The sequence below is a fragment of the Onychomys torridus genome, chromosome 2 (assembly GCF_903995425.1).
Source record: "Onychomys torridus chromosome 2, mOncTor1.1, whole genome shotgun sequence".
NCBI classification, from domain to species: Eukaryota; Metazoa; Chordata; class Mammalia; order Rodentia; family Cricetidae; genus Onychomys; species Onychomys torridus.
In genome coordinates, this window is record NC_050444.1 from 3,617,096 (window position 1) to 3,644,686 (window position 27,591).

The 27,591-nt window shown below is 38.7% G+C and overlaps 1 protein-coding gene across 3 annotated transcripts in view; it reads right to left on the reverse strand.

The window, feature by feature from the left end:
* Atp6v1h (ATPase H+ transporting V1 subunit H) overlaps window positions 1-27,591 on the reverse strand; it is a 103,796-nt gene that overhangs the window by 47,204 nt on the left and 29,001 nt on the right. For all 3 annotated transcript variants that reach the window (XM_036178233.1, XM_036178236.1, XM_036178235.1), the window contains 3 exons: window positions 20,901-21,093; window positions 13,562-13,740; window positions 10,900-11,025 (listed from right to left, as the gene is read on the reverse strand). In XM_036178233.1, coding sequence (XP_036034126.1) covers window positions 10,900-11,025; window positions 13,562-13,740; window positions 20,901-21,093 — 498 coding nt within the window. The remainder of the gene's footprint in view (window positions 1-10,899; window positions 11,026-13,561; window positions 13,741-20,900; window positions 21,094-27,591) is intronic.

Consider the following 27,591-nt stretch of genomic DNA (forward strand, 5'->3'; position numbering starts at 1 on the left):
GACACTGAGAGCAACAATTAATAAATGGGACCTCCTAAAACTGAGAAGCTTCTGTAAGGCAAAGGACACAGTCATTGAGATAAAAACAACAGCCTAGAGAATGGGAAAAGATCTTTACTAACCCCACATTAGACAGGGGGTTGATCTCCAAAATATATAAAGATCAAGAACCTAGACATCAAAATAACAAACAATCCAATTAAAACATGAGCTATAGAGCTAAACAGAGAATTCTCAACAGAAGAATTTCTAATGGCTGAAAGACATTTAAGGAACTGCTTAACTTCCTTAGTCATGAGGGAAATGCAAATCAAAACAACTCTTAGATACCATCTTACACCCGTAAGAATGGCTAAGATCAAAAACACTAAAGACTGCCAATGTTGGAAAGGATGTGGAGCAAGGGAAACACTCTTCCACTGTTGATGGGAGTGCAAACTTATACAGCCACTTTGGAAATCAGTATGGCAGTTTCTCAAAAAAATTGGGAATCAATCTTTCTCAAGACCCAGCTACACCACTCTTTGGCATATACCGAAGGTCACATGCTCAACTATTTTCATAGCAGCATTATTCGTAATAGCCAGGACCTGAAAACAACCTAGATGCCACTCAACCGAAAAAAAAATGTGGTATGTGTACACAATGGAGTACTACTCAGCAGTGAAAAAAAAATTGACATCATGAAATTTGCAGGCAAATGGATGGAACTAGAAAGTATCATCCTGAGTGAGATAACCCAGAGTAAGAAAAACAAACATGGTATGTACTCACTCATAAGTGGATACTAGATGTAAAGCAATGGATAATAAGACTACAACTCACAGCATCAGAGAAGCTAGCTAGCAAAGAGGACCCAAACAGGAACACATGGATCACCCTGGAAAGGAGAAATAGATGAGATCTCCATGAGTAAACTAGAGATGAGGGGTGGTCAATAGACGGTACGAGATAGGAGATGAGAACAAAAGGGAATGCGCTAGTCAAGCTGGAACAAGGATGGAATGGGAGAACAATGAAAGAGATACCATGATAGAGGGAGACATCATGGAGATAGGGAGAAACTGGGTGCTGAGGAAGTTCCCAGGAATCCACAAGGATGACCCTACCTTAGACTACTAGCAGTAGTGGAGAGGGTGCCTGAACTGGCTTATCCCAGTACTCAGATTGGTGAATACCCTAACTGTCATCATAGAGCCTTTCTCCAGTAACAAATGGAAGCAGATGTAGAAATCCACAGGCAAACACCAGGTCAAGCTCCAGGAGTTCAGTCGAAGAGAGTGAAGAGGGATTCTATGAGCAAGGGGCATCAAGATCATGATGGGGAAACCTACAGAGACAACCAAACCAAACTAGTGGGAACTTATGAAATTTAGATCAACAGCTGTGCGGTCTGCATGAGACTGGACTAGCCCTCTGCATAGCAAGACAGTTGTGTATCGTGATCTGCTTAAAGGGCCCCCTGGCAGTAGGATCAGGATCCATCCCTGGTGTTTTGGAGCCCACTACCTATGGTGGGACTCCTTGCACAGCCTTGAGGCAGGGGGAGGGACTTGGAACTGCCTCTACTAAATGTACCTCCCCATGGGAGGCCTTACCTTCTTGTAGGAGGGAAAAGGGGGAGGATGGGAGGAGGAGGCTGGAGGGGTGGGAGGAGGAAAGAGGGGGATCTTTGATTGGTATGTAAAAATGTATAAAAATTTTTTCTAAAAAGAAAATAAGTGTCTATAACTCTAGTTTCAGGGGATCTGACACCTAACCTCCACAGGTTCCTGCATACACAGGGTTACTACACAAGCATACACTCAGGCACACAAACATACAAATAAAATGAATAAATATTTTTTAAAATAGAATATTTAATAGAAAACAACTAAAACCATTTAGTTTTTGGATCACATATAAACCACTTGTTCACAAAATATAATCCTTTTAAAAATGTTTACTAGGAAATCACACTATCTTTGCTTATATTATTTGCACTAAAGTAAATGCTTACTTTAATAAAACTCTAAAGTTTGCTAAAATTCTTTATTACTCTAATCTGGGTATGGTGCCCCAACCCTATAATCCTATCACTTGGAGAGAGAAGCTAAGACTAGGAATCTAAGAGTTCTTTGCCAGCCTGTTTAAAAATAAATAATCCCAAACACATCCAAATCTACAAACACTGCTTAGTTTGTAGATGACATTTGTCTGACATTTCCTAATACTGAAACTTCAAGTCTAACCACAGCCTGTCACCTCCCTGAAATCTCCACACAGAAAGTACAAAATGAAGATCATTTTGTTATGCAGTAATTACACAGCTTCTACCTTCTAGATTAACTGAGAAATCACCAAGGGAAAAAGGAATAAGGATTTGTAGTACATGCTCATTGTCATACTGATGTAAATACATTCTTCACAACTCATTTATGATGAAATGAGACTCAAAAGTAATGTGTCTCAGGACACAACAAATGTTGAAAATGAATCAAATTATTACCTGCTATCTGCCTATCCATGTACTACACATAACAACATCTTGACAATAACTCCTTCAATATAAGCACATGAGAATCTAGAAGATAATAAAATACACATTCAGTTTTCCAAATATTTATTTATATTTTGAATATTCCAAACTGTTCTTGTTCTTTTCTTAAATTCTTCCATTTTCATTTCATGTGTTTTACCTCATATATAAAGTACCTTGTGCACGCAGTGCCTGTGAAGGCTATAAGTGGGCCTCAGAACCCCTAGAACTGGAATTATAGACAGTTGTTAGATGCTAGCTAAAAGGAGGACTCCATGATGCAGTTTTCATGAAGTTATCATCAATGATAGGGTGGGAATTCACAGTGATGTAGCTATTTCAGGGTTAACTACACTCCTAGAAGCAACCTCTAACCCATGCTCTATAAGCCACCTGAATAAACTCATCAGTTCATTAAGTTAGACTTTGGTAGAATTGTACTGTGCCCTATTTGAAGTGAATAGATGTTTGTTTGTGTCTCACCAGGAAAAGTTAGCACAACAACACAGGTGAGTTTGGGAGGAGCAATTGCATGGCCCTCATTTTGGACAGCAATCTGAGGGTAGACCATCCATGAGGGTAGTTTCAGCATGGATAGTAGTCTCTCCCTGTGTGGTATGTGGTATACTCTTGTTATAGTAGAATTACAAGGGCCTTGCTATGGGGAGTAAGACATATAACTAATGCTGAGCCATCTGAAGTTAGTGTCTATTTGTGGGAGCCTTAGATGGCTATCTTTTACATAATATGGAGTAGTGTGCCTGTTTGATGAGTAGGGTCTGTTCCATGAGTATGAGGACATGCTAAGAGCTGTTCAAGGTCAAGAGCATATACTACATTCTTTGAAAATAGCACATATGGGACAAAACTGGCAGCAAGCAGTTAACCATGGCATTTGCACAGCTGCTGCTATGTCTAATAAAAAATGCAACTGAGGCTAGCATAGCTACCCAGCAGAAACTTACTTGAGTAAGAAAGGAACTTCAATAGGGGAAGACATATGCTATCATCCTCTAATTTAGCTTCTGATTTCCAGGGTACATTGGATAAAAGAGAGGATGAGACAGAGGTACTAGCTTGCTATTTCCTATAGCTGAAGATAAAAAGGAAAGGGTACCCATTAGATCTGTGTTAAAGAACTCCCAGGCTAGCAACCAAAAGAAAAAACATGGGACTCACTGGAAGAATTGAATAGAGAAGAAATGATACAAAACAAGTAGAAATGATAGAAGATAGCCTTCGGGTATAATCTTTAATACGGAAAAAGGGAAGATCCATGATTCTGTGTGCAGGTAAAGGCCTTAACTATGGCCCAGTGCTGGAAACCATGATATAAGATTTTTGCCTCTGAAGTGCTTCGGTAAAGTCTGTAAAGCAAAAATGGACAGAATCTGAACCTAGTTAGTGAGACTATGGGACATGGGAACAAATAATAGCTTTCTTCTATGTACTGTGAAAACAGGGAAAATAAGCATTGTAACTACTACTGAGACAAAGTTTCACTGACCGTAATAAACATACACTAATGTAAAATAGGAAATTAGCTAGATGAGGTAGAATATACCTGTATCCTAGCATTTGTGAGGCTAAGAGGCTCTCAAGTTCAAGGCAAGTCAGAAGTATACAACAAGACCCTTTATTAAAAATATAAAACATGCCAGGCAGTGGTGGTGCACGCCTTTAATCCCAGCACTCGGGAGGCAGAGCCAGGCAGATCTCTGTGAGTTTGAGGCTAGCCTGAGCTACCAAGTGAGTTCCAGGAAAGGTGCAAAGCTACACAGGGAAACCCTGTCTCGAAAAAGCAAAAAAATAAAAATAAATAAATAAATAAAAATAAAACATGCTAGCAGAAGATGTGTACTGAGGGTGAAGAGAGTATGAGGACACTCTCATAAAATCAGGTTACAAAAAATTCAGCACAAAGAGTGTGTACGTGTGTGTGTGTGTGTGTGTGTGTGTGTGTGTGTGTGTGTGTACACATATCCCACAGAGACAGAAAGCGAGAAGGGGAAGGGAGAAGTAAAAGGAAAGAGAGGGAAATTTTTGGGTACATCTTCATGACCTGAGTTTGACAATAAATTCTTTGTTATGATACCAAAAGTAGAAGGAACCAAAGAAAAGTTAAAGGTGGACTTTTCATTTTAAAACTTTAAAAGGACACTATCAAGAGAGTAAGAAGGCAGAACACAAAATTAGACAAATATTTGTAATTCAATATGATACAGATTTGCATCCACAGAATACACAGATGCCCCCAGCTCACAAGGGTCAACTCATGATTTGAACTTTTAATTACAGCCTTAATCAGGCTATCAGCTTGCAGTACGGTGTACTTCTGAGAGATGGAGTAGACAGAGGCCACAGGTTTCAGATGGGCACAAGGGTAAACAACTCACAGTCAAGAGTGCACTGTGTTACTAAGCTATGATGCCTGGTAGGTTAAGTGTATTAAATGAACTTTCAGCATACAATGTATTTATCAATATGTAACTCCAGTGTAAGTGAAGGAGGACCTATATAAAGAACCCTTAAAACTAAATACCAAAAAGGCAACCTAAACAAACAAAAACAAAAACCAAAAAAAAAAAAAGGAACCAAGATCTAAATATGTGCTTTTCCTTAAAATAATAGATAGACAAAAGATCAGTAAGAATAACAAAAGATACTTGAGATAATTAACCATCAGGAAATACAACAATACAACAATAAAACCCAGTGGGGGGGGGGGGGGAGTGGAATATCATTACATACCCTAAGACAAGTAAAGTCAAAAGGCCCAAATCCAAATAATCATAAGTCTTGGGCTAGTGCACAGTACTACAGAGTTTGCCTAGTATGGATGAAGCCCTGGTTCAATCCCCAATCTTGATTAAAAGGCACAGAAATCAGAATCATACAAACTGTACAGCCACTTTGAAAACTAGTCCGACAGTTCCCACAAAGAGTTACACATAGTTACTATATGACTCAGGAGTCCAATACTAGGCTGAGATTAAGCAGACTGCATAAAAAGGAGAAAGCGACTGAACTCTGCTTCTTTGTGTGTTTTGTCTACATGCATGCCTGGTGCCTGCAGAGGCCAGAAAAGGGCAGTCAATCCTCCTGATCTGGAGTTACAGATGGTGCTGGAAATCAAATCTGGGTCCTCTGGAAGAGCAGCAAGTGCTCTTAACCACTGAGCCATCTCCAACCTCCCAGTCCCTCACCTACTTCTTGACTGCAGATGCAGTATGACTAGCTGCCTCAAGCAAAAGATATGAAAATACATGCTCCCACATCAACTTGTACAGTAAGCATTATTGGTGGGATCACTCTTCATCAACAAAGGCAGAAAGAAGTCCACGAACTTTTGAGTTATAACAACAAGAGATCTTATATGTACGCTGGAGTACTATCCATCTATATGAAGAAATATAGCATGGATGAACTATGAATACACAGTAAGTGAAAGACACCAGTGTCAAAAGAACAAAAACAACATGAATGAGGGAAAGAGTCTTGTACAAAGGAGGTGGATGAGTTAGAGATGAGAGAGAGAAAAGAAAGGGTGAAGTCTAACAGCATCCACAATGCACTGTATGTGGTGATATTATGTTCCCCAAAATATTGTGTACCCTAATAAACTTATCTGGGGTCAGGGAACAAAACAGCCACTAGATATAGAGACCAGAAAATGGTGGCACACACACTTTTAATCTTAGCATTCCAAAGACAGAGATCCATTTGGATCTCTCTGAGTTCAAGGCCACACTAGAAACAGCCAGGCATAGTGACTCATGCCTTTAATCCCAGGAAGTGATGGGGAAAGCAGAAAGGTATATAAGGCATGAGGACGAGGACAAGGAACTAGAGCTGGTTAAGGCTTTTGAACAGCACAGTTCAGCTGAGAGGCATCCAGTCTGAGGAAACACGATCAGCTGAGGAATTAGGAGAAAGTGAGGTAGCTATGGCTTGTTCTGCTTCCCTCCTCTTCCAGCATTCATCCCAATACCCAGCTCCAGGTTTGTTTTTGTTAATAAGACCATTTAGGGTTCATGCTACACACTGTATATGTACAAAATTTATCATAAATTAATAAAGGACTTTTTGTTTGGTTTTTCAAGACAGATGTATGTAGCTCTAATTGTCTTGGAACTTCCTTCACAGACCAGGCTGGTGTAAAATTCAGAGATTCACCTGCCTCTGCCTCCCAAGTGCTGGGATTAAAGGTGTGCATCACTACTACCCAACTAATAAAACATTTTTTTTTTTTTTGCCGGAGCTAAGGACCGAACCCAGGGCCTTGCACTTAGTAGGCAAGCCTCTACCACTGAGCTAAATCCCCAACCCCTTAATAAAACATTTTTAAGACAAGTAAATTATTACATTTATATATAAAATTTCTGTAATGAGCAAATTCATAGAAATATAAAGCAGATGAAAGGTTGCTTAAGGTCAAACAAATGAGATGTGTAAAAAGGTAACAGCTAAGGGGCATTGGGATTTCTTTCTGAAGTAATGAAAATGTTCCAAAATTAACAGTACTGGTAGTTACACATAACTGTAAAGATACTAAAAATCACTGAAGTGTCTATTTTAAATAGATTAAGTAAGTATGTGGTATATAAATATCTCACCACAAAACGAAGGTGCACACATTTAGTCATCTTATCATGACAAGAACAGAGCTATAGAATCCAAAAGGAAAAGCTATTTTTGTTTTTGTGTGTATGTGTGCACACCTGCAGAGGCCAGAGAAGGCCATCTGGTGTCTTCCTCTGCTTTAGTCCCTTGAGACACAATCTCTCACTTCTCAAATATTATTAAAGACCATCCTTAATAATCTTATTCCCAGGGGCTCAGAAGAGAGGCTACAAATGGTGAGAATTATCTTCAGGAAAAGAATCTCAGTACACCGAGCTCTTAGTTTGTCTACTTTATTCCTCTGGGACAAGATTCTATCTACACAGCTACAGTTCTGTACTCAAGCCTAGCTCCATTCTTGCCTGATCTCTCTCTACCTTTATCTGCTGTCCCCTCTAAGTTCTATCTTAATTCTCTCATCTTAGTTCTGCCCCATCGTTGTCCTTCTCATCTCATTCTTACCCAGCTCTTCCTCATCTTCCATCTCATTCTTCTAGTTCTCCATCTAGTTCCCCAGTCAAAATCACCAAAATCCTCTACAAGTCTCTGAGGTTTACAGTTATAAACTCATGCAATAGCAATGCTCTAGCCAAAGCAAGGTCATCAGGCTTGAATTCCTACAGGGTCATAAATGCAGACAAGACTTTTCCTCAGACAATGACAGTCAGGCTTTCTTTTTACAACCCAAAAGGAGAGTGGTAAAGGAGGAGGTCAATAGAGAGGTAATGATCAGTTAGTATATCAAAAAAGGTAAAATGTTAGAAGTCTATACTATTAGTATAAATACCACTAAGGCTGTATAAGAAAGGAGGGTCTCAGCTTAAATTGCACAAGTAATAAAGCTATCAGCCCCAGCTGACCTAGGATACAGGTATTGTTTCCATAAGGGTGTTACCTTAGTTAAGGAGATTGTTTGGCCTTGGATGCTTGATAGGTGTTTTAGATAAATACACTGTTAGGAGTTCTTGGAAGAACACATAGCATTACAAGAAAATCACAGTAGGAATCAGCTAACACATATCGAAAAGCTAAAGTATCACCAACACTTCTTAAGCCATGGCTTGTCCTTTCCAAGTAGTAGCTTTTGTGATAGTAGCTGAATTCCTTTACATTTTCCTGTAGCTTGCAGCACTCACTGAACATGGAACTTGCCAACTTTTTGGTTAGGTTAGCTGGTGCTAAGTACTGGAAATCCTCCTATCTCTATCCACCCTCCCACATCACACCCAGCTTTTTATTATGTAAGTGCTAGGGATCCTAATGAATGTAGAGCAAGCATCACTCTTACCCATTGAGCCATATGCCCAACCTAGGAAGCACTATTTTCAATTAGATATCATGTAAAGAGGGGAAGAGTGAATTCTGACTCCTACTTCACAACCACAATTCAACACCAGATAGACTGGAGATCTAAATATAATGTTAAACAACAAAGTTTCTATAAATAGAATAGAATAAAAAGAAATGCTTAGTGTATATATCATTTAATAGGTTGTTTCAATGGAGAAACTATTACATACTTAAGATTTATTAATTGCCATAGCAGACTTGGTAATACTATTTAGTAAGGCTCTTCCAAAAAAGAAAGGGAAGGACAGGCAGGCAGAGAACAGTAACACACACCTGTGATCCCAGCATGGAGGCTCAGTCAAGAGGACTGCCAGGAATTCCAGGTCAAGCCTGGGCTACAAAGTGAGTCTGCACATTAAAACAAAGGGGGTTGAGGGGGAGTGAGGAAAGGGGTAAGAGAAAAAAAGAAAAGAAAGAAAACCTTAAGAAAAAAGAAGATATGGAAAGTAGCCTATTTGCCTGGTATGGCTAGGCCCTTACGTTCAATCCCAGTACCACAGAAAAAGATCAAACTAAAAAATATGAGGATATCCTTGTGCCCTTCATAGGCAAAATCTCAATCAAGACATAGAAAGGCACTAGCCATATATAGAAATATTAGTAGATTGAGTCTCTTAAAGTTAAAAGCTTGTGTTTATCAAGGACACATAATGAGAATAGTCTCAATGAATACATGTAGCTGAAGTTTTTTCCAGTCCTGCCTAGCCTACAGTCAGGACAAATCTCTCTCACCCGTCAGTCTCGAAGCCACTCAGCCCCAACCGAGTAAACTCACAGAAACTTACTTATATTGTTTACAAACTGTATGGCCATGGCAGGCTTCTTGTTATCTAGGGTTTTTTTATCTTAAATTAACCCATTTTTATAAATCTATACCTTGTCACATGGCTCATGGCTTACCAGTATCTTACATGTTGGTACTCATGGCGGCAGCTGGCAGCGTCTCCTGACTCAGCCTTCCTGTTCCCAGAATTCTCTTTTTTCCTTGTCCCACCTATACTTCCTGCCTGGCTACGGGCCAATCAGTATTTTATTTATTAACTAATCAGATAAACACACTTCACATACAGAACATCCCACAGCACTTTAGATATGATAGGATGAAAGGGTAGATTATTGAATCTACTTTGAAAGAGTAACTTGTTTAAAACGTTTACATTGTTATGGATTTTAGTTTATTGATACAAGTTTAAACTTAATTTTGTTATACTGTATATATATTTTTGTTTTTGTTTAAGGTATTATGTTTATGTAACTCATTTAGATTGTAATGGATAATTAAGAAATAAAGATTAATAATTAGTCTTTTATGATAATCAAACTTATAACATGTTAGTTAAGTTTTTTAGGTATACATAGATATATTTTAGATAGACAGGTAATCTTTAAACATTTTAAAGACCTACAAAATATAGCATTTAAAATATTTTTTAAAATTTAGACTTTCTGGACAGTGAGACATGTCTGTTCCTGACAGCACTGGATTTACTTCAGAGAGGACACTCTATATGGAGTTTATCTTCTTTTTGGCAAAAATAGCCATTTGAACAAGAAACTGCTCTTGTCCGGACTGCTTAAAAAAAATGTATCAACTGGATATGTAGGACCCATAAGAAGGTAACCACTGAACTTTGCTTGACAAAATGGTCCTTCAGGTTCCTGCTTTGCAGAGAAAACTGCCAGACATTCTACAGGACACAGAAAAAAATGACTGAGACTCTCTAGACCTGTGGGCTAAAGACAGATGCCCCAACTTTACAAAAAAACTTTGGATGACTGTCCAGGCTTCCAGCTGTCTCTGTTTACTCTTACAAGACTCACAAAAGTTGCTTGCATCCTTCTCCTGTTTCTCAGGTTATAGTATATCCTTCTGAGGTCTTTGATATAGTTAAAAACTAAATAGTTATAATAAAAGATAAATTAGATATAAAGCCTTAGACTCACAAATATTAGATAGGATATTTTCTTTAATTTTGCCAAATACAAATAGACTAGATAATGTAACTGTAATTCTTACCTAATAATTGTTTTGTTATATGTAATTTTACTATGTAAAAGTTAAAACCTTCCTTTTTGAAAACGGGACTGGCAAGTGAGAGAGATTTGTCCTGACTGTGGGCCAGACAGGACTAAAAAAAACTTCAGCTACAAATACATGACAAAAAAAAATCATGTTCAAAATATCAAATTCCCATAAAACAAAAGAAAAAAACTCATCAAATTGAGCATGCACTTCTCCAAGAGAAAATGACATCTAATTGATGAAAAGCATAAAAGGCATTCAACACATAATTCAGGAAGAAAACATAAACTAAAACCACAGAAAACCTCATTCTTAGGGACTAACAAAGCCAAATGTTAATGAGGATCTGAATAATTAAAAAGCACAACATGTGATCCAAACTTACTTCAAGAGTTCATAGTTCTTCTCATTTAACCTCACAGCATTCTCTCTCCAAAATTTCTCAGATTTGTGTACAGGACTCCACTCCAACCTTCCAGATTTAAGCTCTGAACTGTATTCATCAAATGAGCTATAAAAATTTAAGAATAAGTTCCAGTTATAAGAATCTGAGTTACTCTAAAATTAAGCAAATTAACATATTACTAAATTTCATAGACTGAAGCGAGTCTTGATGACATACACTTCTAATCCCAGTACTTGAGAAACAGAGGCAGACAGATCTCTGTTAGTTCAAGGCCAACCTGATCTATATATCTGGTTCTAGGCCAACCAAGACTACATGAAATTAATAACTATAAAGAATGATTGCCCTCTACATATTAACCACTACTATAAGTTTAAACAGTTTAATCCCCAACAAATCATAGGAACTAAGGCCCAACAATGTCAAAATTGATGGTTGTGAAATATTAAAATCATTGTTTGTTCCCAAAATCTTTACTCCCAATAAATATATGACTATGTATTAGTGGGGAAAAATGATAATTTCTACCATGATGTCAAAGCAGTGTAATTTGCCAGGTCAGTAGATATATTATTGTGAACATACGTACAAAGCAGAGACTCTTAAAATAAAATAGCATGCCCTACTATATCACAAAAACAAAAGTCATGTGTATCTGTATAAGTTTTAAGTATTAAGACTACCAATAATATAGAAATGATTTGTTGAAATCATGTCTTTCAAAATTAAGAGCAAACAATCTGTGTATATTAACAAACTCAATACGCTATAATTCAAAAATCAACAGCTATATGTACAGTAACTCGGTTGTTTTAAATGTGGTTTAGTTACTGTGAGTTGATATGTTAACTTGATGAGATCTAGAATAAACTGAGACATGCCTCTGGCCACGACTATAGGGCTTTGACATGACAGTGGAATGTTCCAGAGGTGAGTCTTATTGGAAGTGGGTTACTAAGGATGGACTTGAGGCTTTTCAGATAGATTCAGTTTCCTGTTCACTCTCTGCTTTCTGAGTGCAGATGCAATGTGACCAGCCAGACTCCTGCTGCTGCCACTACACCTTCTCTATCTGTTACCACGTCTTTCTCATTATAGACTACATCCCTCAACAGCTGTAAACTAACAAATACTTTCTCCCTTAAGTTGCTTTTGTCAGGGTATTTTATTATTTTATCACAGTAACAAGAAAGCAATGAAGACAAGGCACAAAGACTTGCCCATCGTAAACGGCACTATTCCCTAGGTTGGGATCCTGGACTGGGTAAGAAGGTGACCTGAGCTTAAGCAGTCATGCCTCCCTATTTCCTGACTGCAGATGCAATATGACAGCTGCCACAGCTCCTGCCACCATGGCATCCTCCACCCTGAGGGCACGCACTCTGGAACTGAATCAACATAAACTTTTCTCCCTTAAGTTACCTATCAGGGGATTTGATCACAGGAACTGAAAGACCAGCCTGACTCCATCTTAAGCATGGAAGCCATTTTTTTTTAAATGAGGTCAGAATAAGTCCATTTCTGTTTGCTGCACAATTCAAGTTGACCATGCTTTACTCTCTGTCTAGATTTGACATGTTCCCTACCCTAAGAAGTTTGATGCACAACTTGAATATACCCTGATAAGATGTTCTGTCCAATAATTTTGAAATGTTCAGACAAGTTCCTATGTAACTAAAATTCCTCTGGAAATCCCCCAGTCCTTGAAAACTCCCTGACCTTGCAGGTTTGCTTGTTCTGTTTGTAACAGTGGTTTTTTGTTTTGTTTTATTTTGTTTGCTATATAAGCCACACTTTTTCCTATGTTCAGATATTTTTTTAAACCCTGCTTTAGGGAGATAGCCCTGTCTGACAGAAAATAAAGCCGGCTTCATTTGACCAATGAATGTAGGTAACAGTCTTTACTCTCATTTGGTGGGATTAATTTTCACTCAATGTGATAACAAAATGAAAAAAATAACTAATAGAGCCACTAAACAAACAGTATCAATACATGCTTGGACTTACTTTCAAGTACAGTTTTAAAAGATATATTAATGCTGACTGACAATTCAGCATAATCAGGATATAGAGATTAGGTTGACCACAATACCTGTTTGAATAGTTATTTAATATAAACAAGTGAGTATAAGTAAGTAAACTAGCATTTTTCATATTCATCCTAAACCTAATAATAAAAACAGATATAAGTCAGCTATATTCACCACCCAACTAGTGTTATATAAAGAAATTGATGGGAATCTCTACAAATAAGGATAGTCAAATGCTCTAACCTATGGTATAGTATGCTTCAGCAGAAAACATAGTATATTGTAAAGAAATAAGATTTTCATACTTTGCAATCAATTCAAATCTACTTTAAGTTATATAACCCACTGTGCGCATCTATAAATCCAGCCACTCAGAAAACTAAGGCAGGATCCCTTCTGTCCAAGGTCAAACAAATCTCAACAGATTTAGTATGTAGCAATTTTTAAAAGAATATTAATGACAGGTATGGTGGTATATGCCTTTAATCCCAGCAGAAGTGGGAAAATCTCTGTTGAGGCCAGTCTGGTATGCACAATGAGTTCCAGGGCAGCCAGATCTAAATAATGAGACCCTATCTCAAATAATAATGATAATGATGATGATAACACACCTAAGGTCCTGGACACTCTCACCAAGTTTTTCCAAAAGAAATTTGATGTCTTCACTGATATCTTCATCATCATACTTCTGCTGCTCCAAGTTCTCCAACTGTTTAAGGACTTTGCACTGAATCATAGCCAGAGCATATTCTTGTCGAGTTTCTCTTTCAGTTGATTTTTCTAAGAAATTCTGGGTTGGACAGAGACATGGAGAAAGTATATGATATTTGCAGACATCCACACCTCTCTACATCTTCCTTCTAGTTTCCCATTTAACCAATACTTTTAAGAGGTGACTCTAACTAGAATCCTTCTTTCCTGAGTTCTAAACAGAAGCTATTTCTGAGTATGAAATACCTCTAGTTTAAATCTGAAATGTCCTCCAAAGGTCAGTATTATAAAAAGTTTAGCTGATAGCCTACAGCATTTTTGTGAAGTAGTAGAACTTTTAAGAGATGCACTCTCCTTGAAGAAATCAGATCAGTCACTGTCTGTACTACCTCAGAATTCCCGTGTCCTCTTCCAGGTCTGTAGTTAGAGTTTTCCTGCCTGGCCCAGTCAGGACAAATCTCTCTTACCCGCCAGTCCCACAGTCGCTCATACCCAACCAAGTAAACACACAGAAACTTATATTGCTTACAAACTGTATGGCCATGGCAGGCTGCTTGTTATCTACTTTTTCTATCTTAAATTAACCCATTTTTGTTTATTTATACTTTGCCACATGGCTTGTGGCTTACCAGTGTCTTTATATGTTGCTTCTCATGGCGGCGGCTGGCAGTGTCTCCCTCCAACCTTCTATTTCCCAGAATTCTCTTCTCTCTTGTCCCGCCTATACTTCCTGCCTGGCCACTGGCCAATCAGAACTTTATTTACACAGAGCGATATCCACAGCACAGGTCTACCTTGGTGAGTCTCCTTTACCTCCCCATACACGCCTTTTCTTCAACCAGTTAGATCTACCCAAGTCTAACAATCTGTGTACCAGGCTAGTCTAATGTCCCCAGCCTGTACCACAACCAAACAGTAGGCTTCCACCAGGAAGCACCCTACCTGCACCCACTCATAGATCCCTTCTGCACTGCCTCCAACCACCACACTCAGTAGCCAGATTTCTTGTGTCTTCCTCCCTTGCCTTCACAGCAAAGGAGCTGTAAGCTTCAGCCAGGATCCTCCCTACCTATCCCTCAAGCAACAGGACTTTCCCATATCATATCCAACATTTTAATCCAGCAAGATCTTACCTTTCCACATTCCAAGCTTGGAACAGAAAGCACATCCTCTATACCAGCCCTGTATCCTCTGTCACCTGACTTCATTCCACCTAATCCATTTCTAACCTACAGACACAACCCACCAGAATATTCTCTCTTCTGCCCCAATTTGCTCTGTACATAAGATATTCAGAACTAAGAAAAGAGGTCCACATACACAGAGTCAATTCTGAAACTATCAACAATATGAAAGAGTAATAAGCAAACATCTTCTCTAAAAACCTACCAGTCCTGTAGAAATGCTTGCCAATGATAATTATCTAGATGAACTCCAAGATGCAGAATTAAAAGAACTATCATAAATATCCTCAAAGAATTCAGAGTGTAGAGAAGACACAAAGGAACAGTTCAATGAAATCAAGGAGAAAGAACTTAGGGAGACTAAATACCAGAGTGATGCACAAGAAAACATAAACGTTAAGTCTAACAAAAATAACAGAGACTAACCAAAGACTTGAGAATGGAATTCAATCAGGAGATAGAAACACTAAAGATGGCTCAAGCTGAAATGAAGATGAAACTGCAAAACCCAACAGTTCAACTAGAAAACTCAAAGGAAAGTCTTATAAGAAGAATGAATCAAGAGAAAACAGAATATCAGGACTAGCAGATAAAGTATAGGGTCTAGAACAAATAGGCAAGAAAAAAAAATTTTTTTCCCCTGAGACAGGGTTTCTCTATGAAGCTTTGTGCCTTTCCTGGATCTCGCTCTGTAGACTCACAAAGATCCGCCTATCTCTGCCTCTGAGTGCTAGGATTAAAGGCGTGCGCCACCACTGCCCCAGCTGAATTTTTTTTTTTTTTAATGTCTAAAAACACAGGGAAGGACAGGCAGGAAATGTGGAACACCATGAAAAAAGCAAACCTTTAAATTATAGACATAGATGAAGGAGAAGAATCAAGTCAGTGGCATAAATCTTCTACAAGATCATAGGAAAAAACTTTCCAAAACTAAGGAAAAACTCACCCATACAAATAAAAGAAGCACAGAGAATACCAAACAGACAAAGCCAGAAAAGAAACTCCCCAGAGTATATATCACAGATAAAACACTAGGTATACTTAACAAAGAATGTGCATTGGTAGCTACAAGAGAAAAAAACACAAGTCACATATAAAGGAAAACCCATCAGAATTAACAGCTGATTTTTTAATGGAAACTTTGAAATCCAGAAGATCCTAGAACCTGGAACAATGCATTCCAAGTCCCAAAAGACGATGATAGCTAACCTATACTAATACAGGCAGCAAAACTAGCTACCATGATTGAAGAAGAAAACTTCCCACAACATAAACAGCCTTTTAAAAATTGTATCTAACAAATCAAATCTAAAGAAAATATAGGAAGCATTATTTCAGGCTGTAGAGAGAAATGAGTACAGCAGAGACACTGTATAAAGAAATACATTAGGCCGGGCAGTGGTGGCACACGCCTTTAATCCCAGCACTCGGGAGGCAGAGACAGGTGGATCTCTGTGAGTTCGAGTCCAGCCTGGTCTCCAAAGCGAGTTCCAGGAAAGGCGCAAAGCTACACAGAGAAACCCTGTCTTGAAAAAAAAAACAACAAAACAAAACAAAACAAAAAAAAAGAAATACATTAAAATACAAAATACCAATGAGAACACAAACAACACCACCAAAAAATCCACAACACAATGACCACAATTAATACACACATTTCATTAATAACTTGAAATATCAACGGACTCAATTCTTCAATCACAAGTGCAAATCCAAAGTGTGTGTGTGTGGGGGGGGGGGGGGGGGGCAACAGAAAAACTCTAGACAACAAAGCTGATAGTCAGCATCTGCTTTAGTCACAGCCTTCAAACATGCTCATTAACTTTAGGAACTGAAAATTGAAAATGTAATTATAAGTCCAGCACTTAATACAAATAAGTAGAACTGACATTTTCAAAACTAAAATTCATTCAGTTAAACAGAAGAAAGAAATGATGACTGGCAATAGTACACATGTTCAGTTTATAACAGTTCGGCAAGCTTCCTTAGTCATTCAGCACGAAAGCTTCCTTCTGAGTTTAAAGACATGGGAGAAAACATGACTAGATCATGATCAGACTACCTCTTCAGTTAAATGTTTTTTAAGGTAATTTGAGGATGATTTTTACATTTCCCCAACTATTTGATGATATAAATCAGATGCCTTTACCATATCCTTATGTATGGACCCACCAGAGAACTGTAGGCAGAATTTCTGAAAATGAGACAGACCTGAGAACATATATGTCTAAAAACACTGCTTTGAGGTTTGGCCCTCAGTTTATTCGCAGAAATTATTACTGGATGTCTCAGTTGGTCTTCCAATATATGCCAGAATTCTGAAGAAGTAGGCTCTAATGTCAGTGAAGGAATGAAAGTGTCAGTAAGGGCAAGCAGGGAAAGAACAAAAGCTTCCTTCTTCTGTGTCTTTTATACAGGCTAGTACCAGAAGGTGTGGCCCAGATGATTAAAGGTGGATCTTCCCATTTCAAATGATTTAATCAAGACGATTCCCCACAAGTATACCCAGCCAGGGGTTTTAGTTAATTCCATATGCAATTGAGTGGACAACTAAGAATAGCCACAAATTTACTACAGAGTCAAAATGACCTTAAACATCTGCTGCTCCTGCCTCTGCTTCTGACATCCTGGGATTACACATCTGTGCCAAAATGCCCAGGTTAAATAACATGTTTACATCTTAAACATTGGTAAAATAACAGTGCTGCTTCCTACAAATCACATCTGTTCTTACTCAATGTTGATTTAGTAAGAGCACAGCATTAAGAGAAGAGAGTTTTCTGGAACAGCCAAATTTCTATGATTTGATGAGGAAAATGCCAGAAAAAAATATAACTAGGTATTTACAACTGGTAGGGCATTTCATCTGTTATCTCATTGAACCACCAACCAATCATGAAGTAAATTAAGTATTACAAACTACCCTCTACGAGGAAAGAAGCTTTTCAAGTTTTACAGCTAGGGTGGCTCTCAACATGAGTCATTGAGTGCTTAGAATGCACATCTATGTCTACTCCTTTTGGAACTCTCTTCAGCACCAAACCAAGAAGAAAATTAGAAAAGAGCTATGTTGCCCTACTTCTCAATCTTCAATGCCAATTGATACTTGACCCAGAGAGGTCTCAAAAGAATCTGTCTCATTTTAGACTTCTGTTACTCTGAGATTTTTGTACTATAAACACAGTGACTTCCTCAAGTTACCCCATCACCCAAAAGATTTAAGTGAAATGCAACAGTGAAGGGTAAGAAAGGGTTTTTAGCTCTTAGCTACTGCTCTAACCTCTTGGGCTTTTAACTCTACAATTGGCTTTGTGTTTCTTATTTACAAAGACTGTTCATCTACATTCCAAACAATGCTTAAAGCAGCTCAGGTCAGACTTTAAATCTTGGCCCAGTACTTCAAAAGATCAGTATCTTGAGTCCCACCACCCATGCCAAATCAACCCTCAATGTGTTATGCAAATAAGAGCCAGTGAGATTGCTCAGTGGGTAAAGGTACCTGTCATCAAACCTGACAACCTGAGCCTGATCACAGAACCTATATAGTAGGAGAGAGGCCAAGGAAATGAATAGCACCCCCAGAATCCAGGAACTTCCTCCTCTGTCCACAAAGCTGCACTCAGAACCAACCTGAGTACACTCTGCTGTCATGAATACTAACTACATCCTAAGTGCTGATAACCTAGACTCCGCCAGCTATGGAATCCTCTGCTTTCCAGTGTCCACTGTGATGTATCCAGAGTCAATGCCGTCAATCTTACCCAGGTCAATGAACCCTATGAGCTACAATAACAATCAGCCTGCCAAGGCATGCTCACAGGTATAATAGTGGCATAAATGTCATCACAGTAACTAATAGCTTTCTGGTTGGATTTAAGACCCACCCAATAAGATGAAACCCATACTTGGCACTAAGCCAAGAACCTCTGGCTAGACAGAACATGGGTCTTAGATAACATACTACTATTATTCTGCTAAATGAACATAGTATCAAACAACTCGTAATGACCTACCATTATACCCACAGATTATGGCATCTCTCAACCCTCTGCTTACACAGAGACTCACAACTAGCCAAGGTGCAGAGAATAAGACTGCAGAATGCTCAAGCCTAAATGGAACATATATACTATACTCCCTCTTCTGAAGGGAATGGAAGAAAGCATTGAGGAAAAGAGAGTAAATCCCACTAGCTGAGGAGCTATTAACAACTCTGAGCTGCTGGGGAGAGAAAGGATCAATTTTCTCAGCAGCCCCTGATAAGCTACACATCTAAGAATATTTGGTCAACACAGATTGACCTTGATAGGAAAAGAAAATCAAAAAAAAAGGATACAAAACTGTTTGGGAAGGGAAGAGTAGCTAGTAGACTTGGAAGAGTTGAAAGAAGGTAAACATGATCAAAACACTTACATGTATGAAATTCTCAAAGAACTAATAAAAGAAAATAAACAAAAAAGATGTTTCACTTTATAACAGAAGGAAAATTTAACACAATGGTTTCACTATTCACAGAAGATTCTATAAAAACCAAGAGTGATAATGTTAAGTATTAGTAAGACAAAAGAACAACAAACTCAATATACAGCAGATAGAAATGTAAGCTGCACATTTTTGAGAAATATTTGGTATTAACTATAAAAAATGTTTTTAAAAGAAAGTGTAGTATTTGGTTCAGCTATTAGATACCCAGAACCCTATATAAAATTATTCAGGGAAATATAAAATAAAATTCAAATACCTCATGCCCCTACCGCTAGGGCAATAGTTAATACTTACATAGTAACAAAGTCGAACGCAACACAACTAAAGGAATATTGAAGATCCACACAGAAAGAAATTAAAGCATACATATTACATATTGTAGAAGCTGCAGAGAGGGCTCACCAAGGACACTTCCTGCTCTTCTAGAGGACCCAGGTTCAGTTCTAAAAAATGACACTGGATAGCTGACAGCCTGTAACTATAGCCTTACAGGGTCCAATGCCTTCTTCTGGCCTCTCAGGGCACCCAGACATGTACAACCCCTCTCACATATGCACCTAATTATAATTTTTTTGTTTTTAAAAGAATAAAGTTGTAGATCCCTATAATATGATGCTATCTTTACTTGTAAATATAAATCAAAATCATACACCTATTTATATATTTATATCTACATGATTAGACATGTCTAACAGATATTAGTGACTATTGTTTGACAAATCCGACACGACTACTTACACTTGCAAAACACAACTGTACTTCTTTTTGTCTTTGACTTCTTGCTGTTTATTTTAAGTAAACACAAAAACAGATGGTTCAAAGCAGACTCTGAAGCAAACCACCTGTATTTGCAAATCAGATGCTTACTGGGAATGCCACCTCTGTCTTCAGCATTCCCATTTGCAAAGCAAAGACCAATCCAAATACCAAGATCGTCATATATTAACAACAACAATAATCATTATTAATAAGGCTCTGGTGACCACTGGTTAACAAATGGAATTTCTGAGAAGGATACCTGCCACAGAGTAATAAGTAGCACATGAAACATGTTCAGGAATATCACTTGGGTAGATATCTTCCAAAAATACATCTGAATGCTAAGGCAACCAACAAAATGACCAAGCAGACAACTGATTCATGAAAGACAATGGCTTTAAGGAAACATTTAACAATACTTTATGTGATATAACAAAGCTACTTTCTTGTCCTCATGCTTCCTCATCTTTAAGATCATTTTTATAACTGACAAAATAATTGTAATGTTTATATATTGGAAGTCTTTACAGTTGACTCAGAAGCATGCTGCTACTCAGGAGTCCTAGGATCTGAAACATAATTCCAGACTAAAATACAGGTCCTGAGACAAGAACTCCTTTAATACTCCTGCATTAGTCACTTTAACAAAAAGGGACTTTCTCCATCTGAATACAACCAAAGTGCATTTCTTCTACAAGTCACACATTCCATTCAGTTACATGGCTTACTTCTCACCTTTCAAAGATGCATCACATTATCTTTGAAAAATGCTACACAAATACAAACAACAACAATCTCCCTGAGTACTTACACGGAATGCTGCAAGAATGATTCTTGTTACTTTCTCTTTGACAGACTCTTGAAGGATGTCTGACAGAACAGGAATGATATTGTAGCGACGAAGGTGTTCACACATTTGAGGACTGAATGCCAGGAGCCATATGGAAAAAATCATTTGATACTGAAGTTGAAAGCCACACTTGTTACTCAAAACGCCCATTATACTGAAAAAGAGCAGAGGGGGGAACAAAACATTTCATACAACAGCACACCAAAAACAAGACACGCTCACACTGAAAGAGCAAGTCACTGAGCTGTCCTCAGCTTCCTTCCTCGCAGCTGCAGCCCTCACCCAGTACTGGGCTAACTCAGAGCTCCACTACAACTCCCTGGGACCATCGTCCTCTCTTGGGAAGCAGAACTGCTGCAGGAAACAAGGAGAATGAAGAGAGAATGCTACAAGGAATGGAGCAGACAAAGTCGACAGGGAGTGGTGACAAACTGAATGTAAATCTTTCAAGTAACTTTTATATCAAGGTTTTGAGATTAGACAACCAAAGAAAGAATTTTAAATAGGTAAGAAACCCAGAAAAAAATGAGGCAATGACTTTTGGAAAGAAATATAGCCTGTCACAGAATTTGGGGATCAGAAAAATGTCAGAAGCTTCTAGAAAACTAGGAAACTATTTTCATTTGAAGAGAAAGGGCTTTTCTTATTGTCCTTAAAGAGTGACTATATAAAAGAAAAAAAAAAAAAATCTAAGGATATACCCCTGAGGAATATCTAGATTCAACAAAGAAGAGAAATTACCAAATAAGACAAAGTAACAAGTACAACTAAGGAGGCACAAAATCTATAGAATGTCCAACAAAGTGTGCCCCAATATAAGCTATAGCTTTTACCAAATATATCAATTCATCAATTAAAAAAGTGCATCATACTAACCCAAAATGGAAAAATGGAAAAACTGTAAGGAGGGGAAGACATCTGTACTTTGAATTTTCTGTTAATCTAAAGTTATTCTAGTAAACTCTCAAGTTTTTAAAATCTAACAACTATTAACTCAGGAGGAGATATATATCTGTATCAATTCTATATTTTTGTGATTTGTATATATTTCTGAGCTTATTGAACTATTCCTAATTTTCTAATACATTGTTTCTTCTGCCTGGAGGAGTTCTTTTCAGATTAGGCTGTTAAATAAAAGTTGCTTTTATTAAATACTATCAGCATCTCAACTGCTCCAAAATTATGTATTTTTATAGAATCAACACCTTAATGATTGATCCCTTTGCTCTGTTCTAGTAACTAAGTCAAGCCTTCTTATACTTTACTTTGCTAATGCCCTATATACCATCTGGGTTAGATGCTAGGTACCAATACGGAAAGCTAGAGGTTGACTGTAAGGCAGACAAAAGGTACTTGCTGTGAGCATCACCCAGGCAAATACTTCCTCACAGGATATTACATCTTTCCCATGGCAGTAGCCAATTCAGTTACAGTTGTTCCAGGTCTAACAGAATAAGCCTCAATGCACAGCCTTAGAGACACCATCACCAGCCATCAGTGCACCTAGTGAAGTGGCCTTGGTCCCTGAATAAGGTTCTTTCTCAGAAATCACAGACATCAACATCAAAGGACAGCCTCCTTCTCAAAGGTCTAAATTTCATCTTTACTCAGTCCTCCAAGAATGTGAATTTCTGTGATCCTAACCCCAGCCCTAGAGATTATGGTGATATTTTATTTGTGCTGAAATGTGATTTTATTTGTATGTTAATAAATAAAAGTGCCTGGGGGTCAGAGTTAATAACAAGCCATTTAGCAGAAGTCTGGCAATGGTAGCACATGCCCTCAATCCTGATCATATGACAGGCAGATCTCTGTGTGTTCAAGGACACAGCCAGCATGGAGACACATACCTTTAATCTCAATACCAACCATAGAGACCTGGAGGTCTGTACAAACAGGCAGTGACGATGAGGTCATGTGGTTGGGTTTACAACCAATGAGAAGGCAAAACAGAAAGTCAATAAAAAGACAGACACGCAGGAAGTAGGTCTCTTTCTCAGGGGAAGGACGGCAGCGGCAGCGGGTGGTAAGAAGCCAGTCTTGGTCTCAGCTCTTAGCTACTGCTCTGATCTCTTGAGCTTTTAACTCTGCATTTGGCTCTGTTTCTTATTTAATAAAACTGTTCAGAATTACATCTACAAGAGATGGTATCATGCTTTGCTTTAGTTTCAGAAGGAAAAAAGTTATCTAATATATATCTAATTAATTCTTCATATCCAATTAGCCTCTAAAAAATTTTTAATTGTCACTGTTAGCATTCTGAACCACCTCTTGGAGTCGCCCAGGGTCCTGACATCATTTTATCCTCCTGTAAGAAAAAGAAGCCTCTCCCTCCTTCTTCCGCTTTCCATCTTTCTGTTCACGAGGCTTTCCATGTGGCTGCTGTGTAACTTTCCACAGCACCACTCTGCCACCCACCAAGCCCACGTGGCATGTCTCACCCCCTGTGGAACAACTTGGTCCAAACCCACCAAGGCCTCTCGAGCACTGGTTCACAACATTAGCATTGGTGCCCTGACTCAGATAGGTCCTCCTGGCAGCCCCTCACATGCCAGGATCCTGGGCCCAATCTACCCAGTCTACTCCAGCTCACCTGATTGCTCACCATCCCATACACCAGCAGCAATCACATAAGTTTCAATTGGGTTGTTACACCCCCTCCAGAGCTGCCCACAGCTCCTTTAGGCCCTTCTGGCTTTTGCGACACAATTCCTGACCTTTTCCTATGGATGAGATCCCTCTCAGAGCTCCTCAAAAATTCTAGTTTTAGGTGCTGAGACTCCTCTGGCTTAGCCAGGCTAAGCCTGACCCCCATTGAGTGTGCCAACAGCCCTCTTTGATGGCTTAGTCATCCTTCTGTCCTCCCTCTATCCCTAGGAATGCCCACAGCTACAGGCTGTAGTGACTCCTTTTCCCCCTTTCATCCATGGGAACAGTACTATATTTTTACATTTATGGCTAAGATGAGTGATCAGGCCCTGCCCCTCCCAAAACCTCACTCTGAAGTGATCTTTCACTCTTGCTTTCCTCCCCTAACTTCTTCCACTAACTCTGCTGCATGTGGCATATTTGCTTGGTGACATACATTGGCAGGTCCCACCAAAGGGTACCCACTTACCTGCCTCCACCTGCGATAGATCTGCTCCCTCCCGCCTGTAACAAGTCTGCTTTCTCATTCACAGGTGGCTTTGCCTACCATTCAGAGACCACTACTCTGTCTCTAGAGGAGCAACCTGCCTCTGACCATCACCCTGGATGTGAGACTGACCTCAGTATTTCTTGGACTAGATAATCAGGGAACCTAGAAAAATTTCTCCACTTTCTTTTCCCTTCCTTACTCAACTCCTGTTTTATATGTATGTATGTATATATATGCATTTGACTTGGATTTACTTATTAAAAAAAAAAAAAATGTTTTGAGCAGCAACTCCATGGCTCTCCTCCATCTTGGTTGGTGACCTCATCAAGATACAGATGGCCACGTGGCTGGCAACCATCTTTTACTAAGGCTTACTAAAATTAAAAATATATTTAGTCTCTGTTCATTTTATCTCCTGATAGAGCAAGGAAACAACAAGCCTCAAACATTTGAACTGGCATGGACTTTTTGTATGATGATAGAGATGTAAAGCTATATTTGATTCAACACTGGTTTATACTACACTCTGTATGACAATATAAATTTAAACTTAAAAAGATCTATTCAGATTAACAAAAGCTAACTTAGAGATTTACACCTATTTCTTCTAGAAAATTTAAATAAATGATGTCATATGTTTAATAAATAGGGTAACTAATAAACAAGATATATATATATATATATTCTATGATGGAGTTTCTGGTCCCCCAGAGGGTCCTTTTCTCAAAGGGTCATTTTCTCAGAGATGAGCCATACCCTGACTCACAAGCCCCTTTTCTCTTGTTCCCATTTGGCCCTGGGACCCTTCCCCTGCCACTCTTCTTTCCCTCTCGGGAGACAATTAACTACTAGTCCTATGAAAGCTGCTAATGTTGGTTTTAAATATGTGGCGCTGGTTACCATTCAACAAAGGTCATGAGACACAACAAAACCCAGTATCAGAGCTTTATTGGGGGGGTGGAGGGGACAGAAGAGAGTGACCAGGCCTGGGAAGAGGCATGTGCAGAGGGGGAGGAGAGCAGACAAGAAGGGGGAGGAGTCTGTATTCGGCTTTTAAGGATTCCTCTGCACATGCGCAGGTGGGCTTATGGAGCTATGCCACTCATGTGCTGATTGCATGACTGCGCTGCTTGCATATCATGTTAATATTAATTAATATTAATATTTCATTAATTATAACTAACTTACCATTATAATAAAAGCTACAGTCATATGAAATTCCTTAGGAAGATATAATGAAATCATGATCCTTTCTAATTACACTGCCCCAAATACTACAGCATCTCTTTTAGGAAGATGAAAGTTGGAATGATATCTATCTTTGGGTTTCTGCACAGGAAAGTGTCATACCCATGAAACTGCTAGTCTTAGACACAGGTAGCTGACAGTACCTATTCAGTTTGCACAAACCATATAATTTATGGTAGGCAGCTACAGCTATGGTTTGAAAGTCTGTGTCCCTCCAAAATTCGTAACTTAAAATCATAAACCCCAAATTGACAGTGTGGTGTCACAGAGCTTTGGGCAAATTAGGTCACACAGGGAGAATCTTCATAAGTATCAAATAAAAGAACCTGAGAGAGACCCTCTGCCCTTTCATTATCCAAGGTTACAGCTCACCATACATCTAATCTCCCAGTGGTCTTGATGGTGATGGACTCATCCCTCTAGAATTGTAAGCCCCAACCAAATAAACACTTCCTTGGTCATGGTGTTTTATCATAGCAATAAAAGTAACTAAGAGGGGTTTGGGATTTAGCTCAGTGGTAGAGCGCTACAAGGCCCTGGGTTCAGTCCTCAGCTCCGGGGGTGGGGGGGGGGGGGGGGGGTGGGAGTAACTAAGAAGCCAGGTGGTGGTGGCATATGCCTTTAATCCCAGCACTTGGGAGGCAAAGGCAGGCAGATCTGAGTTTTGAGGCTAGCCTACTCTACAGAGTGAGTTCCAGGACAGCCAAGGTCCTGTCTCAAAACAAACAAACAAATAAATCAAAAACCTATTAACTAAGAAATATGCTGTCAGCACAGAGTGCCTATGTAGCTAACCTCTAGTGAACTCCTTAGGAGCTGGTCTGTAATAGTCTTCCTGAACAGAAACACAAAACTCATGGATTCCTCAAAACTCAGCCATGACTTTGTGCTTCATGATCCAGCTGTGTATCTTCAGCAACCCTATAATAAACCTTAGCTATGAGTACCAATATCATCCTAATGAATCCCCAATACAGTGTGACCATATCTGAGAACTCTTTACTTTCCATCCACAATAGCAACTAAGAGGAGAAGGCATCAGGGAACAGAAGAAAGCAAAGAGAGTAATAATACTATTTTATTCTCTAACAATGATAGAACTGGCTTTATAAGCCCACTCTTAAAACTATGAGAGTGTAGATATTTTCATCATAAATTAATCTTCCCAAACTCAAAACCATAAGAGTTTAAATGGAGCTACTCTATAATAGGGCAACAAATAAAAACCCAGTGCAGAAATGGGTTGTTTGTTTGTTTGTTTGTTTGTTTGGAGTTGTTAGTCGGTGAGGTCCCATGGACCCTCCCTCAGACATTAGAGGATATTGTCAAGATTCTTGGTAAATCTCCATAACTTGATAGTAAGGGCCTATTGCTGAAAACACCACATAACACCACATACAACATGGTAACATCAAGCTGGTACAAACCTGGAAGCTTCACCCACATTGGCCAGTTTTTACAGTACTCAAAGGTGCTATGCAGGCTACCAGAGAGTCATCAATCATACCCAGCTGTGAACACTGAAAGATACTATGACCGGCCTTGCAAGATGTCCCCACTGGTGCAATAGTGGCATGAATGTGACGGGAATAAACAGTTTCTGATTGGACTTATTTAAATCTCACTCCATAAAATGAAATCTATACCTAGCACCAACATGAGACTAGACAAGACACAAGTCCTAGGGGAGATCTTACTTCTATCATTCTGCAAAATGACATAGTATTATTATTAAACTACTCCTAATGATTTGTTATAGCCACAGATCAACTCATCTCTCAACCCTCATCTGAGAAGCTTCTATTTACAATATATAGTGATTAACACACAGACCCGCAATTGGCCAAAGTGAAGGTAATAAGAGGCTACAGAATGCTCAGCCCTAAAGGGAAACACACACACACACACACACACACACACACACACACACACACACACACACAGACTCTCAGATAAATATAACTGATCTAAGGAAAAAAAGGAAACACCGTATCTTCACCTAGTCGACAGTCAGCATGAAAGACTTCTAGGTAATATTATTCAGTAAGAACTAGGGCTAGCAAGATAGGGTTCAGCAGGTAAAACACTGGTTCCCAAGCCCAATATCCTCAGTTCAATCCCCAGAAGGAAAGAAGAAACTCCCATAGGTTATCCTCTGACCTCTGTACATGTTCTATGATACACATGAATGAACATACACACACACACACACACACACACACACACAAATAAAGTTTAAAATGTGATAAAATCGTAAATAATTTT